The 24,127-nt window shown below is 36.1% G+C and overlaps 1 protein-coding gene across 6 annotated transcripts in view; it reads left to right on the plus strand.

Annotated features, from left to right (window-relative positions):
* LOC109717261 (serine/threonine-protein kinase EDR1-like) overlaps positions 1,261–24,127 on the plus strand; it is a 31,037-nt gene continuing 8,170 nt past the window's right edge. The window contains exons 1-10 of one of the 6 annotated variants that reach the window (XM_020242936.1): positions 1,261–1,532; positions 2,195–2,252; positions 7,039–7,424; positions 7,610–7,813; positions 9,773–9,964; positions 10,375–10,634; positions 11,168–11,293; positions 11,532–11,624; positions 13,557–13,661; positions 15,409–15,495. In XM_020242936.1, coding sequence (XP_020098525.1) covers positions 7,176–7,424; positions 7,610–7,813; positions 9,773–9,964; positions 10,375–10,634; positions 11,168–11,293; positions 11,532–11,624; positions 13,557–13,661; positions 15,409–15,495 — 1,316 coding nt within the window. In that variant the 5' untranslated portion in view covers positions 1,261–1,532; positions 2,195–2,252; positions 7,039–7,175. Of the gene's footprint in view, positions 1,547–2,194; positions 2,253–7,038; positions 7,425–7,609; positions 7,814–9,772; positions 9,965–10,374; positions 10,635–11,167; positions 11,294–11,531; positions 11,625–13,556; positions 13,662–15,408; positions 15,496–24,127 lie in introns of all 6 variants that reach the window. The other 5 variants (XM_020242935.1, XM_020242934.1, XM_020242937.1 and 2 more) reach the window with 5 other exon arrangements.

Below are 24,127 nucleotides of genomic sequence, written 5' to 3' on the forward strand. Positions count from 1 at the left end.
TTTTAAGTTAACTTGAATTAAACGTGAGTTAAATATCTAACAGAGTTAAAAAAAAAAAAATCAAAATATCTCTTCTACCCTTAACTTAAAAATAAATAAAAAATATTGGTGATGATAGAAAACTATATCTGAAAGATCAAAAAGTAAAATACTTTTTGTGCTCCTAACTTAAGGGTAAATACACCTGTTAAGTTAACTTGAATTAAACGTGAGTTAAATATCTAACAGAGTTAAAAAAAAAAATCAAAATACCTCTTCTACCCTTAACTTAAAAATAAATAAAAAATATTGGTGATGATAGAAAAATATATCTGAAAGACCAAAAAGTAAAATACTTTTTGTACTCCTAACTTAAGGGCAAATAAGAAAAGTCGGTGATGATAGAAATGTATATTTGAAAGGACAAAATAGTAATTTTATAGAGATGACAACTATTCCTAATAGATTTTAACTTTAGTAGTATATTTAAAATAGGTTGAACGTAAAAAGAATATTTTTAATATTAGCGTTATAAGAGGGGGTAAATTAAAAAGTCGGAAATTTTTCAGGGGTATATAAATAATTGCTCTTTTCTTAAAAAATCACTTAATTCGAAAAAAAAAAAGAAAAAGCTCAGATTGCCAACCCCCCCAAAAAAAAAAGAGTAAAGTGGGTTATTTCAGAATCGGCTATAGTCGATGGGGTCTCCGTGCATTTTTACCTAACTAATCTTGACTAACAAATGCAAAGTTTAAGAGTTCAACTTGCCTAATTAGACAATAAACAAATAAATAAAAATAAATAAATGCTAATTTAAAATTTTTTTATCCTCCTTTAATTTACTATTATTTTTAGTTCGAACTTTATAAATTATAAAAATTAAGTTCAATAATATAATTTAGTGTATTAAATACTAAACTATATGTCACTTTCTTGCTTATCTGTTTAGCTGCTAAATTCGCATAAGTTTACGATGATCTACTACAAAGATTAATTATAAACTTTTTATTTATTTATTTATTTATTTATTTTCATAGTATTTTTATTATTTATTTATTTATTTATTTTTTTCATAGACTTTATTTATTTATTAATTTGAAGTTTGAGGATTAAATTGCCATAACCTTCATAGTTTGAGGACCAAAGTACAATTAGCCATAAATAAGTAAATAATTAATTTAAAACTAAATAAATAAATAAATAAATAAATAAATAATCCAAATATTATCTCCAATAAAATTAATTCGAAACCCCTCCCTCTACTTAAAATAACTCCCAACCCTTTTTCTTCTACTCTCTCTCTTCTTCCTCTCACTCTCCATTTCCCCACGGCCTCTCTCTCTCTCTCTCTCTCTTCGATCCTCTTCGCGAATTCGATTCTGGTTCGCGATAGGGTTTGGGGAGGAGGAGATTCGAATGTGGATCTGATCGGTGAGGTGTTCTTCTCTGGGATCTAAACGCGGTCTCTGGGATTCGATCTCGTTCGAAGGATTCGTTGTCGTCGGTTTCGTACCTCGGCATTTGGATCTCTGCGGGTTATAGATACGTTTAAGGTGCATTTGATTCGGTATTACTTTCCACTTTTACGTTTTTATTCTGAACTACTTGGTTTAATTTGATAAAATTTGTGTTCTTTTGCTTATTTTTCTGGTTTTAGTGTGTTAGACTTGGTTGAGTCGGGTTCTTGTATTGTAGATTGTGCTTAGTTTGAGTTAGTTGTAGGAGTATTAGTAAAAAGTCCTTGTGATCAAGAGGTCACAAAACTAGCGAATTAGTTTACGCTGCATTTGATTCGGTATTACTCTCCAATCTCGCTCCGTTATTCTGAATTTACTGGTATTATTTGATTAAATTTGTGTTTTTTTGGTTAATTTTTGTGGTTTTAGTGAGTTTGACTTGGTTGAATCGGTTTTTTTTTTTTCGTTGTAGATTGTGCTTAGTTTGAGTTAACTTTGCTTGTTTGTAGGAGTAATAGTAAAAAGTGCTCGGAATCAACTGATCACTAAACTACTGAATTAGTTTAAGATGCATTGATTCCGTATCACTCCAGTTTCATGCTTTGTTCTGAATTATTTAGTCTTATTTGATTAAATTTGTGTTTTTCTGCTTAATTTCTGTGAGTTTGACTCGATTGAATCGATTTCCTTGTTTTGTACATTGTGCGTAGTTTTTCAGCTTAAAGAAAAGTGCTTAGTTTTGTGTTGCTTGTTTGTAGGAGAATAGTAAAAAGTGCTTGTAATCAAGAGAACACAAAACTATTGAATTAGTTTAAGGTGCGTTTGATTCCGTATCACTCTTCAATTTTGTGCTTTCATTCTCAATTATTTGGTCTTATTTGATTAAATTTGTGTTTTTCTGCTGAATTTCTGTGGTTTTCGTGATTTTGACTCGATTGAATTGGGTTCTTGTTTTGTAGATTGTGCTTAGTTTTAGTTGCTTGTCTGTAGGAGTAATAGTAAAAAGTGTATGTAATCGAGAGAACATAAAACTATAGAATTAGTTTAAGATGCATTTGATTCTGTATCACTCTCCAATTTCGTGCTTTTATTCTCAATTATTTGGTCTTATTTGATTATTATTATTATTATTATTATTTTGCTTAATTTTTGTGGTTTAAGTAGGTTTGACTTGGTTGAATCAATGTCTTGTTATGTAGATTGGTGCTTAGATTGAGTTAGTTTTGCTTGATTGTAGGAGTATCCGTAAATACTGCTTATAAATAAGAGACCACCAAACAGTCGAATTAGTCAACTGGGACTCTCTCATTGTGGAAAATCCTGAAATCTGGAATAACTCGTGCTGATTTTTCAGTTGAATTTTAGATTGGTTTATGAAGTTTCATCTGAATTATTAGAGAATGCATGATGTTCATGTTGCCAATCACTACAGTTCTTTTAATTAGCAATTTTAAACTTGAAATATTTCATTGTGACATAAAGATGCTGATTTTCTGGGGAGCAATTTTTTCCAGCAACTATAAGCTGTCTGGAAAATTGGTGCGAATCAGTCATGCGCTGCACTCATTTTTACACCCATTTAAGATGGAATTTGAGTTGATTTTCAATCCAATGAATTCAAGTGAATTAGAGTTGAAAGTGAATTTGTTTGTTTGGAATGTCATGTGAGTGGATTGACTTTATTTTTTGGTTTTCCTGTTTTAACTTTTAACCTTATTCAGATAACCCACTTGGAAACTAAAAAGTCAAAACACTTTTATATTTGAGAAAGCTGAATCTTTCCAAATTGAACCCCAAATTGTCTGATTTTCTTACACTTACTAATGAAATCATTCTATATCAAGTGGAGAACAAAGAGTAAACTACTTGCATACTCATTTACTCTTAAGAAAGTTTGAGAGTAATCTATCTTTGTGATCAACTGTAGTGGTGTCAGCTGAGAACCAAGCCAATCTGACATTTATTAAAAATACTTATTATACAATCTAAGATTTTGTTACGATCATTCACATATCTTAATCAGACGCACTTTCGAATTGACCCGAATTTGTAGTCTTTTTCTTATTGGATTAGAATGATTTTACTTAATAGATTAGGAAAGATATTTTATTTTGAGATATCTACTAGATTAGAAATATCTTCTAAGATATTCTGTTGTTATTTAGTTTCTTTATCATATTAGGATTATTTTAGGCCTTTAAATAAGAGGCTTTCTTCTTTTGTAATGAATCGTCAATTTTATTAATCAAGAAGTGATTCTTTTTATGCCTTCTAACTTTGGCTAAATTAGAAGAGGAGGTCTCTCTTCTCCTTGGAGCGAAGAGGCATTCAATAGAGACATTAAATCTAGCAACTGGTACCCAAACTATAGTTAAGAACGGGAGATCCTAATAATTTGATATTAGAGCTTTGTGAAATCAGTAAGCCGAAGATTTCATCTTCTTCTTCGTGTTCGTGTTTGATCCTGATTATAGTTCTCGCTGGACTCAACGTCCTGTTTACTATCTTCTCCACTACATCAACTTTCGCTCACTATAGGTGCCTCAGCTAGAGAATTTAAAGCCGTTAGAGCTATTACAAGCCAAACCTACTCATTTAGTGCTAAACGAGTTCGTTCTTGCCTAATTTGAGCCAGTTTTAATACAACTAAGTGCTCTCGACTTATTTATATTTATTTCAGTTAATTTTTATTATAAAAAAAAAAATCTGTGCATGGCATTCAAAAGAGATTTTGGAAAATCCATAATTCTGTCTTGCAACAAGGAATCAAGTGGAGAGGAAGCAATATCTGATAAATGTGTGGAGAAAGGAATAATTAACCAATAAGAAGCCATGGAGCAATGACAATATCAACAATTTCAAGCCCTATATTGCAAATGATACAAGAATTTAAAACTTTTCGAGAAAGTTTTCTACAACAAGATGGTGCCTCGCCATCAGCACTAGAAATTCGATCACTATTCAATTTGAATAAATCTCAATTAGCTGATATTGTGTATGAAATTCGCCATGAGGCCGATCCAACTACTCCGCGAACTATTAATCGACAAACGGAATTCCAAACTCCTCTGCACAACTTGCTGTCGCCTCCGTCAGTTGTTCCTCCATGCAACGACCAACCATTGCCAGCCTCGATAGGTTTGATTCAGCCCACGACCATTCCAATTTCGCCATTGCTCCCACAAAGCTATTTCAGTCCCATTTTCCCATCACTGGTCGTTCCATTTACGCCACGTCGCCACCGCTACCTCAAGATGACCCAATGCCGTTGCAAGCTGCGTTGATCATTACAAAGCCATATATGGTTCCATGTCAACACAATGCTCTAATAAATGTTGAAGTTTGGAAACTTTTGGATGGAGATTATTTATACTAGGATATTGATATGACTTCACCAATAGTCGAGCTTGGTGCACGAACAAGTTTAGTTGGTCTCCCTCATTAGTTGTTTCACTTTATGGGCTGACTCCGTGAGGACAAGGAGTGTTTGGGGGAATTGTTATGATCATTCACAAATCCTATCAGACTCGCTCATGAATTTTAATACGACCTGAATATGTACTATTTTTCTTATTAGATTAGAACTATTTTACTCTTAGATTAGAAAAGATATTTTATTTGAGATATCTAGTAGATTAGGAATATCTTCTGATTTATTATATTGTTGTTTAGTTTTCGTATTATATTAGGATTATCATAATAATTTTAGGCCTATAAATAAGACCCTTATCTCTTTTATAATGAATGGTCAATTTATTAATAAAGAACTGCTTCTTATTATGGCTTATAGTTTAGGCTAAGTTAGAAGAGGAGCTCCCTCTTTCCCTTGGAGCGGAGAGGCGTCCAATAGAGACGTTAAATCTATCAACTGGTATCCAAACAACAGTTAGGAGCGAGAGATTATAATGGATTCCATTTACAATGATTTGTCATGTGTTTCTTTTGTTTAAGGCTGGAAGATGCTAGCTAGATTGTGATATTTGATTATGACCGGTAAATGGTTTTGTTTGGCCTAGCTTTTGGAGAAGTGATTTCTATTGAAGTGATTTTGGTTTGGAGAATTGCTTTTAGTTAAAAGCTGTGGAGCGTTTGACTGAGTCTCGCAGGAAAGTGATTTTGTAAAATTGTTTGACAAATTTTGTGAAGTGATTTTGTAAAATTTGTAATTTAAAATTTAAACTTTTGATATTTGAATATTTGAAAATATTTAAAAAATATGAGATTTAAATCTAAATTTAAGATTTAAAATTTAAAATCAAAATTTAAAATTTAAATTTGAAATTTGAAGTTCGAAATTTCAAATTTTAAATCCAAATTAGAAATTAGAAATTTAAAATTTACCTTTTTAAAATATAAAAATTGAAAATTTAAATTTAAAATGTTGAATCTAAAATTCAAAATTTGAAATTTGAAAATTGAAATTCGAAATTAGAAAATTGAAAATTTTATCTTAAATTTGAATTTGAATTTAAAATATGAATTTGAATTTAAAATTCGAGTTCAAAATCAAAATTTAAATTTGAAACTTGAGCCTAAATTAGAATCAAAATTTCTAAAGTAGGTTTTAGTTGCTTTTTATTTTGAGGTCTCTAAATCAGAAATCTGATTCTAAGAATTAGAATCAGATTTTACAAATGAGGTTACCAAATGCTCTAGTGAAGGAAAAATCGCCCTTAGCCCTAAAATCTGAAAAAGCAAGGCCAAACTCCCTCAATGTTTGTTTGCACTAGTGGTACTTCTCCATTGCATTAGTGGTATTTCTCCATGCTATCTCAAGTAATTTTCTATTTTCTAGACAGTTTTGTTAAACAAAAGAAAAATATTTGGTTGCTTTCATGGCAACTTAGATAGCAAGTATGATTGATTATCCTTGGAGCTAATTATAAAAATTATTTTTCTTATTTTTCTACTTTGAAATTTTGTAGTTTCTTTTTTAGGAAAAGTTTCCTAGATAATTGAACCTTCTAGAATTTTGTGTTTCCGGGACAAGTTTCTTAAGATAACTGTTTAACCTTTCTTCATATTTGCAATTACATCTCTACCATTCTGTAATAGGCCAAGTCTTGTTCCAAATGGCGTGAGGTTGGGTTGGGCCGAGTCATGTGCGAAGTGGCGTGAGGCTGGTTGGGCCGAGTCACAATCAAGACTCGTGGGCGCTGTATTTATACGTTTTAAGTGAATTGGTTGCATATTTCTAACAGCTCGAGCCTTTGGGATTAATGGTTGGCGCCAACGATCCGACGAGTGGTATTAGAGTCAGAGGTCACGGGTTCGATTTCCGCATGCTGCAAATTTATGCAGGTGATGGAGGGGGATTGTTGGCTTAATGGGCCAGCACCTTGTCCTATGACGGGAGGCCATGTTGGGTCAAGTCATGTTCGAAATAGCGTGAGGCTAGTTTTGGCCAAGTCATGTTCAAAGTTGCGTGAGGTTGGTTGGGCTGAGTCACAATCGAGATCTGTGGACACTGTGTTTGTATGTTTTAAGTGAATTGGTTGCATATTTCTAACAGTTCGCGCTTTTGGGATTAATGGTTAGAGCTAATGATCCGACGCATTCTACCTTTTGTACTACTTGCTTATGCCAAATTGATTCTTTGCAGATATTGACTGTGCTGATGAAACTACAGAACACGATTCTCAGGCCTCTGTTATGTAGTATGAGATGATGTACATCAAAATGACTTACAAGGGGTGAAAACCAGTTCAAAATGAGTTTGCATTCAATACCATTTGAAAAATGGAAGAAATACTAGGTGATTCCATGCGATCTGAACCGGGGACGCCCAATGCTACTTGGTGGTCCCCAGGCTTTATCGAAAAACTACAAGCTCTCTCATTGTCACAACAGGAAGAGGCTTCTACTGGTAGAGGATTGACATGCAATGCGGCGAAAGCTGAAAGTTTATCTCAGGCTGCTTCTCAGACACTGTGGTCTACTGGAACTTTTTCTGGTCCAATACCGAATGGTTTTTATTCAATTATTCCGGTAAGAAATAGAATATAAGGTTCATAGCATAAGTTTATCATTATCTGAAATGAATCAAGTTTGATATTACTATCACTTAATGTCCAAACACTTTCTACTAACATATGGGTCAGGTGACTACATAATCTATTATGTAACTGTCATTTTATGGAGCAAACAATTCAGATTTTGACTGATTTATTCAGGAAAAGAAACTCAAGGAGCTTTTCAGCATCATTCCATCATTAGATGACTTGAACTCACTTGGCAAGGAGGGGCTTAAAGCTGATATCATTCTTGTAGATGCAGAGAAGGATAAGAAGCTTTCCATGCTGAAGCAGTTGACTGCAGCATCAGTAAAAGGACTAAGCACAAATCCTGCTCTACTAATAAAAAAGATTGCAAGTTTGGTAAGTTCTTCCTTGATCATTGGCTAGTCAGCTGCTGTTTAGAGATACATTATGTACCTAATGGAGTCTTACCTGTTCAGTTTTTTAATGTTTCCACTTTGTGGTTCAAATAATGCATGCTTACATGTATGGTGAGGGAATTGAATTAATTGCAACCGTTGCTGATGCTTCATTTTTTTTCATATTGATAATAAATATACTGTGCGGCATGTAACACAACATGAGTGAGAGCAAATAATAGTAATATGAGATGAGTTACGGATAAAATTCGGAGAATTAATAACTGCCTTTTCTGACTCCATTGAGTTTTGGAAGCTAGCAGTCTACTGTGTTTCTGTTAGACTATGTTTTTGAAATGGCTGTATAATTTCTTATCTGAAACTTTCGAGAAGAAATCATGTTGGTGCCTAATGCTGTATGATAAAGTTTGCAATTCTCTGTCAGGAAATAGCTGTTTCATTGGGCTTGTGAGTACAGTATGTAAAGTTCTCAAAGAGGCCTCATGTAGGTGTGCTGATGCCACACAATAAGCTTTCACTTGTTTGTGGAAAATAGCTGGATTGTGCCCAAAATCTTGGGAGCTAGCAGAATAACAATGAAGTAGTGATTATAGATTGCTATTAACCTAAGGATGATGGGTCAAGATCTTGTAATGTCAGCCATAAAGATCTTGTAGTCCCTGCCATACTACGTTACAGTGTTTTAAATTGCGGCCGCAATGGCCGCCATAGCGGATTTTACGTGCTGCTGCTACGCCATAATCTTTGAAGCAAAATTTAGCAGATTGGGTTCATAGCGGCCGCTATAAAGCACTCAGAAAGCGAGCGCTATGAGCCCAAAACTTAAAAAAAGTGCAAGAGGGTTAAAACATCTAATCAGGTCGGGTTCTCAAGTGGATGACCATAATATCTCCAGTGAAGGAGAAGAAGAATGCCTTCCTGATGAATAAGATTTTAATCATTTACCTAAGATATTCCTTTTGACATTCATTTGCAAATTGTTTAGATTGTTAGCGGATTATAGATTTTCGAGTTTTGTGCCCTTTTGGTTTGCTAAATCGTAATTTAAGTTAATCTTAATAGATAACGACATGAAATATGAATAGATTTGCAATACTTAAAAAAAGGAATGATTAGTTGTCTTTTCTTCGAAGTTTTGTCTTTTTTTTTTTTCTTAATTATATGTATTTTTTTATAAGAAACATAAACATATTAAATTTGTTGTTATGAACTATGGCGCCCGCTATCCGGTTTCCGCTATGAGACCCTCCAAACGCTATGTGCCCGTTATCCGTTATCTACAACCTTGATGTTCACTGGATTCTCTCTCTCTCTCTCTCTCTCTCTATATATATATATATATATGTGTGTGTGTGTGTGTGTGTGTGTGTGTGTGTGTGTGTGTGTGTGTGTGTATGTATGTATGTATGTACGTATATAAACTTGAAAGCTAAGATAGCCCTTTTTTTTTGTAATTTGTTATGTTTAGGATTACAACTTGTAACAGAACATGAAACCACATTTTGATACATAAAACTATATTGCTACTTCATTAGTATGAGCTATTCCATCATGAGACTAAATCAAGTAGAAGGAACAATTAACGGATGACTATGATTTTAGAAACTGATTAGTTAGCCCTTTGTTATCGTAATCTATGTGAAACACATGGCAATAAGTGCCTTTTGTGCTTGATTAGTGGAGCGAATAACCTGGTACACCACTTGAATGGTTTCAAACATCATATTCTTTCCAATTTATCATGTTAAGAGATGCATATTTAAAAACTAGAGAGCTTCAATGCTTTCAGGAGCTAAGGGTCTTGTGTATGATATGTAGTGGACATGTATCACCGAGACACTCAAATATCATCTTCAGAAATTTGCACATAAATTATACAGATATATTATTGTCAAAGGTTGTACTTTCCCATGTTTAATTTGTGAATTCCATAATTCAGGTTTTTGACTTCTATAAACGATCAAATTCAGAGCAAAGTCCTGCTAAAGCTACAGCTGAAGACTTGCCTCGTTTGATAGAAAATCAAGGGTTGCGACTTTTGGGGCAGATAAAGCATGGGTCATGTCGTCCCCGAGCAGTTCTATTTAAAGTTCTTGCAGATGCTGTTGGTCTTCAGAGCAAGCTTGTGGTGGTAAGGTCTCCCTTCATTTTGATTTTAGTATCCTGGTTGGCCTGGAACCAGCTGTCCCATCCAGTAACTGAAGCTTCCAAAAATCAGTCATTTGTCCAATAAGCAAAATATGGAGATTTACCTGTGGCGGGAAGCTAAAATTAGTTTTTGGGCTCCAAAAGTAGAGGTTCCAATTTAAAGCTTTTTCTTTTTTTTTTCAGCAAGAAGCTGTTGAGGAGATCTTTAATTGAAAGACTATCAGTATTTCTTCGAACAACTTTACTCAAATAATACATTGGTAGAAGCTCCCCCAAGGAGACCCTTAATTGTTTCTAACGGTTCTATACCCATTGTTGGTCTTGCTAGCTACCTATTATCAATAAGATATTTAAGTGCTTAATCTCTGAATTTAAAAATCTTTGGTTTGGCAGGGGCTCCCCAGTGGTAGTGCTGCTGAATCTGCAGATTCGTACAAGCATATGTCTGTGGTAGTTGTGCTAAATTCAGTGGAACTGCTAGTTGATCTAATGCGCTTCCCTGGACAGCTAATTCCATTTTCAAGTAAGGCCATCTTTATATCACATATCGCAGCAGCAGGGGAAAGCGACTCAGCTGAAAACGACTCCTGCGATTCTCCTCTTGAACCTAATAGTCCTCTCTACGGGTTTCCTGACAAGATTGAAGCAGAAGGGTATGCTAAGATTTTTAAGCTTCTCAACAAGGATTTAGCAATTATCTCTCTTATCTCTTTCTTTAGGAAGAGGATATCTTTACAAAAGCAGAACCTGCAAAGAATCTTGCAACTATCATGCAGCACGAATTTTAGTGGATGAGTTTCTGTAAGGAGAATGACAAATAACAACACCCATGAGTTTAAAAGCGGGCAGCTACTATAAATCTGAATTTATATTTCCAAATGCTCCTCCTTTCCTCTCTCTCAAGGAAAATACTTGAGAAAAAAGGAAAAAAGCATTATGAGAAAGATTAACAATCAGGATCACACTTTCTACTTGGATAAGGTCTTTGGTAGGAACTTCAAATATGCTGCGTTGACTGTCTCACTTACACGATCTCTCTTTCTCTTGTATTATATCAGGCCACTTGATCTCTTGCATTTCGTTATCTCTCTCTCCCTTTGTTGGCAAATATGGCTGCATTGGTCATCTCAGTTACATCATGTCAATGTTTTTTTGTAATCTGATGCTCTCCTTCCCAATATGGCAGTGTGGAACAAGATGAAAACCACCGGCCTTTGTATCAAAGGAGAATGGAGGCATCATTAAACATATCTGGACAGACATTGCACAATATTATGCTGAGATCATCCACATTTACGGAGAGGAAGTTAAGGTAGTCCCCTAAGACAAAACAAGAGATAGTCACCAGCTAAATGATTAATTAGCTATCTTTTCTTAGTTGTTATCAAAATCCACCGCAATCTATGGTACTGTTATGTTGTTTCCTTGTTTATTCCATTTTATGTTTATGGTGCGCTATTATTTTAAGCAGTCTTTTCATTATGTAAAATTTTAATTGCTATAATTAGTTCTCAACATTATTTTTTCATTTTTATTGATGGATGAATCAGCACATCACATAGCGAATCAGACATTGCAAATGCCTTTTGGAGATGCAGCAGGAGGAAAGCTGTTGCTGAAGAGCAGCGCGCTGCTAGTTCAAGGTCTTCCTCACCTCAAAAATTTTGAATTTTGTTTTCCTGTGCAACTTCTCTGTCAAAATTTTAACAATGAGAAAGGTGGTTCAACGTAGGCTAAAGCTTGTTTGCACTTGATTAGGAGAATAATCTCTTTTGCATTGTCTTCAAAGCTATACTTGGGTTGGCTAAACTGTATAGTTGGTGTACTAGTTATGTAGGACATGTTGCAGGTTGGTTCATTTGTTGGATGCTCTCTTGTAAAGTGAGTAAAGAGTGCTGGCTTTGTGTGTCTAACTAAATCAGTGGGGAGACATATTTTGTAGTGTTTAGTAAATTATAAAGTTGTCAAGGTTAGTAAGTTGTCGGAAACTTTTTGAAATGTCGAAGACTTATTGCATCTTTTGTTTTTCTAATATTAAGATCAGGACTAGCAGTGGGTTTATAAATCTCATTTGACCTTAAATTGACTTTGGACTGTGTTAGGGTGAAGTGAATTCATCTGAAATTTGTTCTTGACTTAAAAATTTATAAACTAATCATGACAAGTATAGCATATTCTGAATACAAGATAAAGAATTATTTTTTATATTTCTTTCTCTCAGCTGGTAAACGTGCATCTTTCAATTAATTCCAGCACCTATCTCTTTAATATCGAACTATAGATTCAGGTACTTATTCTTGGGTTGTTTGCTTTGTGTGGTGATTGATGTTGTTCACTGCTTAAGTGATCCAAGTATTTCAAGATGACCTTTATCTGATGTAATAGGATGACTGATAATGATCTACTTTGTTGTTACCACTTGAACACGCAGCAGGAGTTTTAGAAACTCGAATTGTATTTAAATAAATAATCTTGTTTGCGCATATTTAAACAAGCATGGAATGAAGCAATACTTAGTAATTTGTTTTTGATGTATAGGTAGTAGTTATTCACTCTAAGTAGTCTAGTTGCTATTCGCGTAGTAGTTTTATGGGGAAACCTAAATTCTAGAATATCATTGCAATTAATAATTTTTAAGGCTTCTACAATTCGCGTATTTGGATCTAAGTTTAAAGATATTTTAAAATCATTTAGGCTTCGTTTGGGATTGCGGAGAGATTGTATTACGTGCGGTGAGAAAGTATAATGGGAAAATACCCTACTTGTTTTCGTACATAATATTGCGTTCCGTATATCGCGATGAGTCTGTTACTATATATTTTCTGCGATCCCACCAGGGAACGCAGAAGTATACCCCTATATGCTTTTACCCCAACTCCATTTTATCTAATAACGTCAGATAGGCCTCAATACCAAACTAAGCCTTAGTCTATTTTATGTTCTGCCATAGTTTCAGGTAGTCTACTTTTTGTTCTACTATAGTTTTATAAGGAAGCAAAATTTGGGAATATCATCACAGTTAACAATTTTTAATCCTTTTAAACCTCACCCATTTGGATCTAAGTTCTAAAGATACAGCCACATCAACTTCAACAAACATCATATGCTATTATTTGCATCGTAATCTTTTGAGAGAAGCTTTATAATGTATTTAATTTAGAAAGCTTCATTGCGATCATCATTCAAGCCTGTAAAGCAGGGATGCCTTATGAATTATCCATTTCCTATACATCCAAAACTTTTCGAAGTTCTTACTCTATTATTCTGTTATTTGTATGCGATATTTCACCAAGAAAAATGATTGAAAGCAAGAAAGTCAATCAGAATTTCATGTTATTGAGGGCTTTTATAGATTTAATGGGTGGCAATTTTCAACTCGACCTGCCAATTTACTTCAAATAGATAGGTATTATAAGAGGCTTGCAATTTTACTCTAGGATGAAACAATTTCATCCCTCTTTTACTACTCTTCCACTTAAAGTTACTCTTATATGACATTTTTCTTTTGTTGCTTCTTTCCGTAAGAAGCAGATTGTTTGGCATATTAAAGTTGCACGTCTTTGTTGTTGGTGCAGCCCAGAGCATTCTCTGTTTAGAGCAAAAGGGAGATCCATTCTTAGTGGCGACAGACAATCTTTTACAGAATATACAGATGGTGCCGCTACCTCAAGATTAACGAGGTAAGTCATATTGGTTTACCCGTTCATATTATTCTAAAGGTTTCTCTTCTTTAATTAGGTTACATGAGCTTAAACTGGAACTATATAATTGATCGTCTTGCTTGCTAACTAATCCTGTTTTGGTTTTTAGGGTGCTTTTCTTTTCTTTACTTTAACCTCTGGTTCTATTATTTTGATGCTTGACATTAAAATTATAAGTTGTAATAATATGCTAAGTTCTTTCTTGGTGCTTTTTTAGCTTTCAGTTTTAAGATAATCAGCTCCATATTGCTAGAAATTATGATGATTATGTTAGTTATAAATATCCTTGTGCATTGAGTTGTTGCAAGTATTGATGTTTCTTTTATCTGTGTTTATGCATTGACAAAGAAAGAACTGGACATAACAAAATTTCTAATGCTTTGCCAACTAACTATTCATTGTAAGCATTTCTATTCATGTCTAGACATCTGATTGATTTTGGCACATCACTTTCAATTTTTGAGCTTCTTGAAGGTTTCTATGCTAGATTTCTCTTAGAAATTTGGGCACTTTAGCAACCATCTTGTTAATTAAAATATTTTCTCTCCATTCTTAAACTAGCATAATACTACAAGTTGACACATTAGTGTGTTGCTTGTTGCTAAAGATAGAGGTGTTAAGCAGGACAATTTCATATGTGCTTTATGCATATAAGCTTTGTGTAATAGGTAAAATCAAAAAATTATGTTCAGAAAGATGGAAAAAATCTTTAATGGACCCATCTTCTTATTCAAATATAAATATATTCTCATTTGTATTTCTTTTAAGGAATAAAACCAAAGGTGTAAAATAACATGTTGAATAATCAGTATGTGCTGACATAGCTTTAGAGTTGTGTAGTTGTGTACCACGAACATAGATCTACAGTTAAGATGTCCTTGGGTTATGTTCTGTTTAAGAATTGATGTATATTCTGCTGGTATGATTTCCTGTTGGTAGTAGGTAATTTTTTAATTAGAATGAGGTCTTGAAAGTGGTATGGTAATATCATAGAGTTTTTACACTTCTCTTCAATAAATAGAATCCATAGGGATTTTTCATGACAATTTGGAGGACGTACATGTGAGTTTTATTATGATTTGTGATAGAGGATATTTTTGACGGTCTTTTAAGGGTGATCTTAGTTCTTGAAGACAACATGGCTTTGGTGGCTCTGCTCCAGCCTTCAAATTATGGGGATTAGTGGTTGTACTTTGTTTCTATTGAGCCTTGGTTGTTTTGATCACTTTAGTGTCTGGTTTTGATCTCGTTTACAATAAAAGTTTGGTGGTCGATCATGAGCTTGAGTTTGTATGATGTCTTAAACAACTTTAGAGCTTGTTCTTAGGTTTTAATGATGAAGATTTAGGTGGTTCGCCAATTGGACGCCCAATCATATTTTTTTTTCCTATTGGTTCATTGTGATGAGGTGTGCAGTTTGTTGAGCACAACCTAAAATACTTCGGTCATGTAAGTTTCCTACCAAGTGATAATCTATTCCTCATTACCTCTGGCTCTAAGTGTACATATTTGGTGTTATACATCTGCTTATTTTGACAAAAATCAAGCTGATAGAACTTCTTGATGTTGTGTTTTACCTCCATTGATGCTTTATCAAAGGCTTAATTTCTCTTTCCAGTTTACCCAGACATTTATGAAGTTCATCGTCCTTGAACTAACTGTAGAGAAGTCTGTAGAATGTTGTGTGGAAGAAAACTATTCAATGGATTGTAAAATTCTCTTTCAGGTCAGCTGGCTCATCAACATCTGATGTTCGTAGAATACGAAGGCGAAGCATTAGCATTACACCTGAAATTGGTGATGATATTGTGAGGTTGATTCTTACTTTTTTGCAGTAGATTTTGTTTCATATCTTCTAAGTGCTATCACATCTAAAATTGAAGAGTTATCACATTGTAGTGTTCTTATTCAAATATTCCCTTTGTAGATGCAGTTTCTTGCATTGAGAACTAGCTTACTATTCACCAAATATATGGTATGCTAGGAAAAATAGAGTTATCACATTGTAGTGTTCTTATTCAAATATTCCCTTTGTAGATGCTGTTTCTTTTCTTCACCCTCTGTTTTCAATATGTTCTTCAAGATTTTTCATCGACAACTCTATTTTTCCTAGCATACCATATATTTGGTGAATAGTAAGCTAGTTCTCAATGCAAGAAACTGCAAAGATCACACACAAACACACTACTACTAAAAGACCTGTTTGTGCTGTTCGTGTAATATATATATATATATATATATATAGAGGCAGCTACTGTACTCATATGAGTATACTAATTGTTGTACTCATAAATTTTTAACCATTAGATCTGCTTTCAGATCCGTGTAGACCTGATGGCTAATTAGTTCCTTAATTAACTCTTCACTTTCTCCCAATTATTTACATCACTCAACTAATTAAGAAACTAATTACTCACCCCTCTCCTCCTCCACATCCGACAATACTGTCAACAACCCCTACCCCCTCCTTTGGCGGCAGCACCGCCACTACCCCAACCACATTCCACCTCACCGTGCCTGCACCCGCCCCATCCCCACCTATCCGATGACCCACCCCCAACGGGTTTGGGGTGTCGGCAGCGACAGCGGCAGAGGATCTTTGGAAGGGGCCGGGGGTGTGGCGAAGGATTTGAGGGGGGGGAGGGGGGCTTCCGCCATGGGCGAGAGGTGGTTTTGGCGGTTGGGCAGGAATCAGGTGGGATTTCGTGCCGCGATCGCTCCAGAGAGGAAGGGTGAAGCTGGGGCGGAGTCGAAGGAGTTGGACCCACGTTGTGGGTTGGGAAGATAGGGGCGATGGGTGGATGTGGTGGTGGAATTCGAGGAGCTGGTCCTGCTTTGGGCGGAGGTGTTGGTGGTGGTGGTGGTGGTGGTGCCGGAGGAGTTAGAGCTCGGGGGGAAGGTTGTTTGGGTTGGTAGAGGAGGAAGAGGAAGGGGGAAGTAATTATGGTGGAGTTAATTGGGGTTAATTTGGAAAAAAAGAGGTGGAAGGGTGAGTTAATTAAGGAACTAATTAGCAATTAGATCTGCACGGATCTTGAAGCATAACCGATGATTAAAAACTTATGAGTACAACAGCTATTATACTCATAGGAGTATAGTAGCTGCACTCTCTCTTTATATGTGTACACACATGCATATGTATATAAATAGAAAATATGAAATTTGATTTCTAGATAGTTTCAAAACTGTAGATCATGTCTAACGGAGCTAATCGCCAAATCGGATGTCCTATCATCGAAAAAACTTGAAAGTATGAAAGCCTCTGTACTTTTGAAAGCATAGTTGCCTGGTTTTATATATATATATATATATATATAGAGAGAGAGAGAGAGAGAGAGAGAGAGAGAGAGAGAGAGCTAGGCTACTATGCTTTCGAAGGCACGGAGAGCTTCCGTGCTTTCAAGTTGTTTTCAATGATGGGACATCTGAAGCATCAATTGTCTTCGTTAAACATGATCTGCTTTGTTGGAACTATTTAAAAACCAAATTTTATTTTTTTTTATTTCGTTTACCCAATGAATGAGTAGCCTCAAAATGAACGGCTAAAAATAAAAATCACATAAAAAATAGTGATAGAAGACTTAAATTTCAAATCGAAAGTATTGATCTTACTTTCGGTGGTAAGTAGAATTTTTTATTAAAATTTCACCTAATTTGGATCGTTCAACATTGTTGAACTTAAAAACGTGCTACATCTGCTATTAAAATAGCATTTTTGAGATCCTTTCATCACTTGGCAAATGATGTCGAAAAAATATAAAATTTGGTTTCTAAATAGTTCTAATAGTGTAGATCATGCCTAACAGAGCCGATCGTCGAATTTGATGTTTCATTATCGAAACAATTTGAAAGCACGAAGACTTCCATGCTTTCGAAAGCACAGGAGAAGTGTACTCTCTCTCTCTCTCTCTCTCTCTCTCTCTCTCTCTCTTTATATATATATATATATATATATATATATATATATATATATGAGCTAGGACGCTGTGCTCTTAGGAACACGAAAGCCTCCGTGCTCCTAAGTAGTTTTCGATGATGGAACTTTCGAATCGACAATCGGCTCTATTGGACTTGATCTAGAGTATTTGAAGTATCTAAAAACAAGTTTTGTAATTTTTTGATATCATTTGCCTAGTGATTGAAAGGGCTCTAAATCAATGATTGAAAATAAACATCTCACAAAAAGTGATGATACAACACTCAAGTTTTAGATCAAAGGTATTGATCTTGCCATAGATAGTATAAAGAATTTTCTGTTAAAGTTATATTGAATTTGGATATTTCTGCATGGTTAAATTGAAAAAAGCTTACATCACCCATTAAAAGTTATTGATTTTGAACCATTTTGATCGTTAGGCAAATGTATAAAAAAATCACAATTTTTTTTCTATATACTCCAAATACTTTAGATCCAGTCTAACGAAGCCGATTATCAATTCGAAAGTCTCATAATCGAAAAAGACTTTGGAGCACGGAGGTCTCCATGCTCCTAAGCGCGTAGCATACCGCCTCTTTCTCCCCCCGATATATATAGATAAATAAATAAATAAATAGATTGTAATATATCGAATCACTGAATCGCAATGCTAACTTTGATCAAAATGATCGAAGGATGGTATGTGGGTGATAAGCAAAGTCCCTGAGTTGCCTTAAAGGCGTTGGGATGGTTAGAAGTGAGTTTCAGGAGTGTTTAAGCGTTTTTGGTGCAAACCGGGCTCGAAAACGGGCTCCGAGATATAAATCTGCTGGAAATGCAGAAAATGCATTTGAGTACCGGTACCAGGACTTGGGGTACCGGTACCCAATGCCAGTGCCAATTGAGCTGCTCTCGAGTTGAGGTACGGACTCGGTGGTACCAGTACTGGTAAGGCGGTGTACCGGTACTGGTTGTTGAGTACCGGTACTCAGTATGATACCCGAAAAGCTAGCTCTCGGGTTTGGTTGTTGCGTTGGTGTGTATCGGTACTGCATAGCTGGTACCGATACTGGAGGAACCGGTACTGTACAATGCGTACCGGTACCCTGTATTAAACCCAGTTGCACAACGTTCGGGTTGAGGTACTCGAGAGGGGGTACCGGTGCTGGGGGGCCTAAGTACCGGTACTCCAATTCTATCTGTCACGCCCTGCGACCGCCAATTTGGTCGGTCCGGGTACGCACACAGATGCCGAACGGACAGAACCTCCTCTGTTTGCCCAAGGCTCAGCCACAAAAACAGTAGCATGTAATAGAAATGCCCATAAAAATTTCAATATACATGACTTGCACGAGGGCAAGCAACATGAGCAAGTGAAAGTAAAATACTAACTATTACATTTATGCATTAAACTTTGATTACTTTAACCAAAATACAACTCTCTTTTTCATACATCACTATGTACATAATACATATCCCAAATTTACATTTATACAAGTTTTTTCCATCAAAATACAAGATGAACATAGGGGTACAACTAGTGCCACGAGAGTCCACTACCTAGGGCGCTATGCCCTTGTCACGATCCTCAACCGCCCCGCTTGCGCTAGGCTCTACAAAAAGAGTGGGGTGAGAACTACAAGAAGTTTTCAGTGGGTTTGGCCGCCGACCCCGCCGACTTTCCCCCTAGGTCTAATTAGACATAAGTAGAAAAAGAAATAGATAGATAATCAACTCTAACTAATGCAACTATTATACTTGTGAAACAACTGAAGCAATACATATGATGCAGGCAGATTTTCTTTACCTTTTCCTTTACACAATCCTTTTTAGTTAACCCTTTTTGGTTAACCTCAACGTACCAACCAAATCCCTTTTGTCGGGGAGAATACCACTACAACCCGGCGGGGCCGTCTGCTGGGGAGAATTCCGCTATCGCCCAGCTGGTGACAACTTCGGAGCTCACCGCTTGAGGTGGAGTGACCACTCTCAAGCATATTAGACTACCTGTGAGTATGATCTAATCCTCAACCTTGAGGATTCCGTGTCGCTAATGTCATACATTAAGTATTTCATTTGTCTAGCATACCATGTCTCTAGGTACTATCCAATCCATCTAGTCATAATGTCATTTTGTTTACTATATTGTCAGTTTACAATTTGGTTCATACATTTGTAGGGTTCTCATGTCCAAAGTTCCATTACCAATTCTCCTACATCTTTACATTAAAAGCATGCAAGAGGTTCCATATATTGTCATTTAACCCTACAACGCATGAATACTATGTTTACACATACATGCTCAAAGATGACATAGACATAACGAGAAATCCAAAGGTTTCGGATAGCACCACCCACTTCGTAGAGATGCCGAGATGTGAGAATCCAAGTCCCGCAATTTATCTTCGCCTATTTCCTTCTACCCAACGTTAACGAAAGCGAAACGAGGTTTTTCTTCAATAGAGCGTCGTGGACTCCTCAAAACTTCGATCCGAGTCGCCCAACACGTTGAATTATCCTTTAATTGGGGACACGAGGTTAATTTCATCTTAGGCCTCAATTCCAACAAAACCCTAATTCCAAGCTTAGCGTTTTCATACACTAAACTTATTCAAATTTTCTAGGAATTCATGGCATAAACTAAGCCCTCAAATCCCAAGAACTCTAAAAACATGCAATTTAGGGTAATTAAATCAAACCCTAACATGTACAAGCAAAGGAACTCACCTTGACTTCCTTGTTCCCCAAAGTTCTTCCTTGCTTCAAGCCTCTACACCTCCAAAAGCTCCAAATCTCACCTTCAAACTCCTCCAATTTCACCTTGTTATAGAGTTTCTAGAGAGAGAAGGAGAGAAGGAATAAGAAGAAAATGAGAAGAAGGGATTAAAGCTTCGTTCATAAAGAGTTATGACATTGAGCCCCATACATAGGTCAGCACAATTGCAATTTAACCCTCCAACAATTACCATCTAAACCATTTAATTTTAGCCTTTTTTCAGTGCTGAGTATCGGTACTCGAATTGGAGTACCGGTACGTAAGCCTCCCGGTACCGGTACCCACTCCCGAGTACCTCAACCCGAACGTTTCATAACTGGGTTTAATACAGGGTATCGGTACGCATTGTCCAGTACCGGTACCTTTAGTACTGGTACCAGCTACGCAATACCGGTACACACTAATGCAGCAACCAAACCCGAGAGCTAGCTTTTCGGGTATCATACTGAGTACCGGTACTCAACAACCAGTACCAATACACCGCCTTACCAGTACCGGTACCACTGAGTTCGTACCTCAACCCGAGAGCAGCTCAATTTGCACTGGCATTGGGTATCGGGGTATCGGTACCCCAAGTCCTGGTACCAGTACTCGATGCATTTTCTGCATTTTCAGCAAATTTACTTCTCGGAGCCCGTTTTCGAGCCCGGTTTGCACCAAAAACGCTTAAACGCTCCTGAAACTTACTTCTAACCATCCCAACGCCTTTAAGGCAACTCGGGAACTTCGCTTATCACCCACATACCATCCTTCGATCATTTTGATCAAAGTTAGCATTGCGATTCGGAGATTCGATATATTACATAGATATAGCTGGGATACTTTTGGAAGTAAACGGGATAGTTTCCTTTCGTATTGTTTTTGGTAATTGGGAATCTAAATTGACGATCCACATCGTTGAGCTACTAGGCAAATGATATCCTGAAATTGCAAAATTCAAAACTTAAGAAATTTAAATAGCCTAGATCAAGTTTAATGGTACTGATCGTTGATTTTGACGCAGAGGTGAACTCCTCCGTTTACTTTGAGAAGTTTTCTTACATAATTCAATATATATATATAGAGCATGGCTACTGTGCTATTAGGAGCACAGCAGTACTTGTGCTCCTAACTTTCTAACCATCCATCAAGTTTGATGGATGGTTAGAATGAGAGAGGGAAGAAATATTGGAGAGATGCGTGTTTGTAATTTTTATGTCGTTAGATCTATTCTTTTAATTATTTTCACCCGTTAAATCATACTATTCAACCAATCATCCACTCAATCCTACATGATCACTATCATCTTAACCGCACATTCTTTACTCCAAGAGGTCGAAAATATCCAAACACCAATAATTTTGTACTTTTTAAAATATAGAAGCTCAATTTACTATATATATATATTGCTCTATTTTTTAAAAAGTATCAAGTCATTAGTACAGGTAGGTTTAAGTGATGTACAGTTAAAATGATAGTGGTATGAAAAAGATTTACTAGCTTTACATGCTATNTACTGTACTATTAGGAGCACAGCAGCCCTTGTGTTCCTAAGTTCTTAATCATCCATCAATTTTAATAGATGGTTAGGATTAATCTCTTTCTCAATTTCTCTTCTCTCTCTCCCTCTCTCTCTCTCTCTTTCTCTCTCACACACAATCCATACCCCCACCTTCCCCCACCCTCCCCCACCATTACCTCACCCCCACCTGCACCCGCACCCACAGGCTGCCGCCGGCGGCCACCTCTGGTGACAACGGCGATGGGGAGGGTCGCCGTTGCTGTTGCCCCCCATCCTCCACCATCCTCTCCCTACCCGACGGGCCACCACCACTGTTGTGGGAGGTTGAGGCGACGGCGACAGCCACCTTCGGCGACAACAACAGCGGCAGGGGTGGAGGAGATGGTATAGTGGCGGCGGCATATAGGCTTGGGGGAGGACGGTGTTGATGTTGGGAGGTGGGTTGCGTAGGTGATGGTGGGAATGGTGAGAGGGAAGAGAAATTGGGAAGAAATTCAAAGAGAGGAGAAATTGAGAGAGATAGTAAAAAAAAATATCCTAACCATCAATCAAAATGGATGGATGGTTAGGAACTTAAGAGCACAAGAATTGTTGTACTCCTAATAGTACAATATCCCTGCTCTCTTTCTCTATTGTACCGGGGCTCCGGTATTAGGTTCATTGTCAACCTTAGAATGTTCAAATTGACGATCCACACTGTTAAAATTGATCTAGGTATTTTGAAGTTTTTAGGAATAAAATTTTATATTTTTCCGACATAGTTTACTTTATAATCAAAGTATTTCAAAATTGTCAATTTTCAATGGCTACTATGGCGAGTTTGTAGTTTAACAGTATAGAAGAATTTAAATTTATTCAAATTTTGATAGAGAATATTTTAAACTATGTAGATCAAGGTTAGCATCCTTGAGCTTGAATTCAAAAGTGCTATCTTCAAATTTTAAGATTGTTCAATTTTCACCATTCATTTTGACATGATTTACTAAGTAAACGATGTCGGAAAAAAATTAAAATTTTATTTCTAAGAACTTCATACCCTAGATCATATTTAATGGTGTAGATCGTTGATTTAAACACCCTAAGATAAAAAATGAGACTATTGTCCGGAGCTCTGGTACTATAGATAGTATAGTAGCCTCGTTCTCTCTCTCTATATATATATGTTGCTCACGGTGCTTGATCATGTTAGCAAGAAAGTCTTAATGAAATTCTCCTGCGAACTTTATCTGGGTCACTTGAATAATGTGTACGAATCAGATTTTCCTTCTTTTGTTGTTTGTCGCTAGGAACTCAACGACACTGAATGGCCTTGCATGGTCTGGTAGGATCTGATGAACGTCAATTTATGTCTGGTTGGCGCCAAATCAAATAGAATCTGTCATTCTATCACTGTACTACCTTTTTTCAATTTTATTGAAATGATTAACTGTGCTGGTCTTTTAGATGTCAGTTTCAGTGACCACCCACCTATAAGAGATTCCAATATCACGAGATTCAGTTTCTTGAAAATTAGCATTTCTCCAATTTGGAAATCAGACAAGACACTTCTCATGGATTTTAATAACTTTGCTGTGCAAAAATGGAATATGCATTTGAAGTGGATCGCCATTGGTTACATATAGATGGAGCATATAAAGGTAGAACACAGATGTACTGACTAAATGACGGCTGTCCTCTTAACCTGTCAAAAGTCTAAATAATTGTGCTGCAAACGAATGCAAGAAGATTGATAGTAGAACTGCTAGATGACAAACTTAATCATGTAAACCTATGCTTGGTGAAGCAAGGAAATGGATTATCAATCTGCTTTTGACTGGAATTTTTTTGCTGCCAATAAAATCTTTTGGGCTTATGATCACACTTTACTTTTCTTCTTATGTGTGCATGATACCTGTGCAGGACATGAAGCAGTATGCCTATGCACTTTTAACTCCTACTGACTAGTGGTTAATGGTGACTGATACCAGTATTACAAATGTGCAATGAGATTTTGTTTTAAATGGTTGACTTGTTGCAGGAATAACAAATCTTTACAAAGGGATAATTATGAAAGTTTGAAAGAAGTCACTTGAGGCATTAAATATTAATAGAATGGATGACAGTTTGACGTGCTTATACATAGTTATTTGTCACTTGGTAATAACCTCGTTGTCACTACTCTTAAGCCCTGGAAATAATAATGATGCACATGTTACAGAGGTGAATAGATGTGTCCAGCTGTTTTGTCTTACTGTCTGTTCATTTTTTTCTCC

Source organism: Ananas comosus, linkage group 11, assembly GCF_001540865.1.
Source record: "Ananas comosus cultivar F153 linkage group 11, ASM154086v1, whole genome shotgun sequence".
Classification (NCBI taxonomy): Eukaryota; Viridiplantae; Streptophyta; class Magnoliopsida; order Poales; family Bromeliaceae; genus Ananas; species Ananas comosus.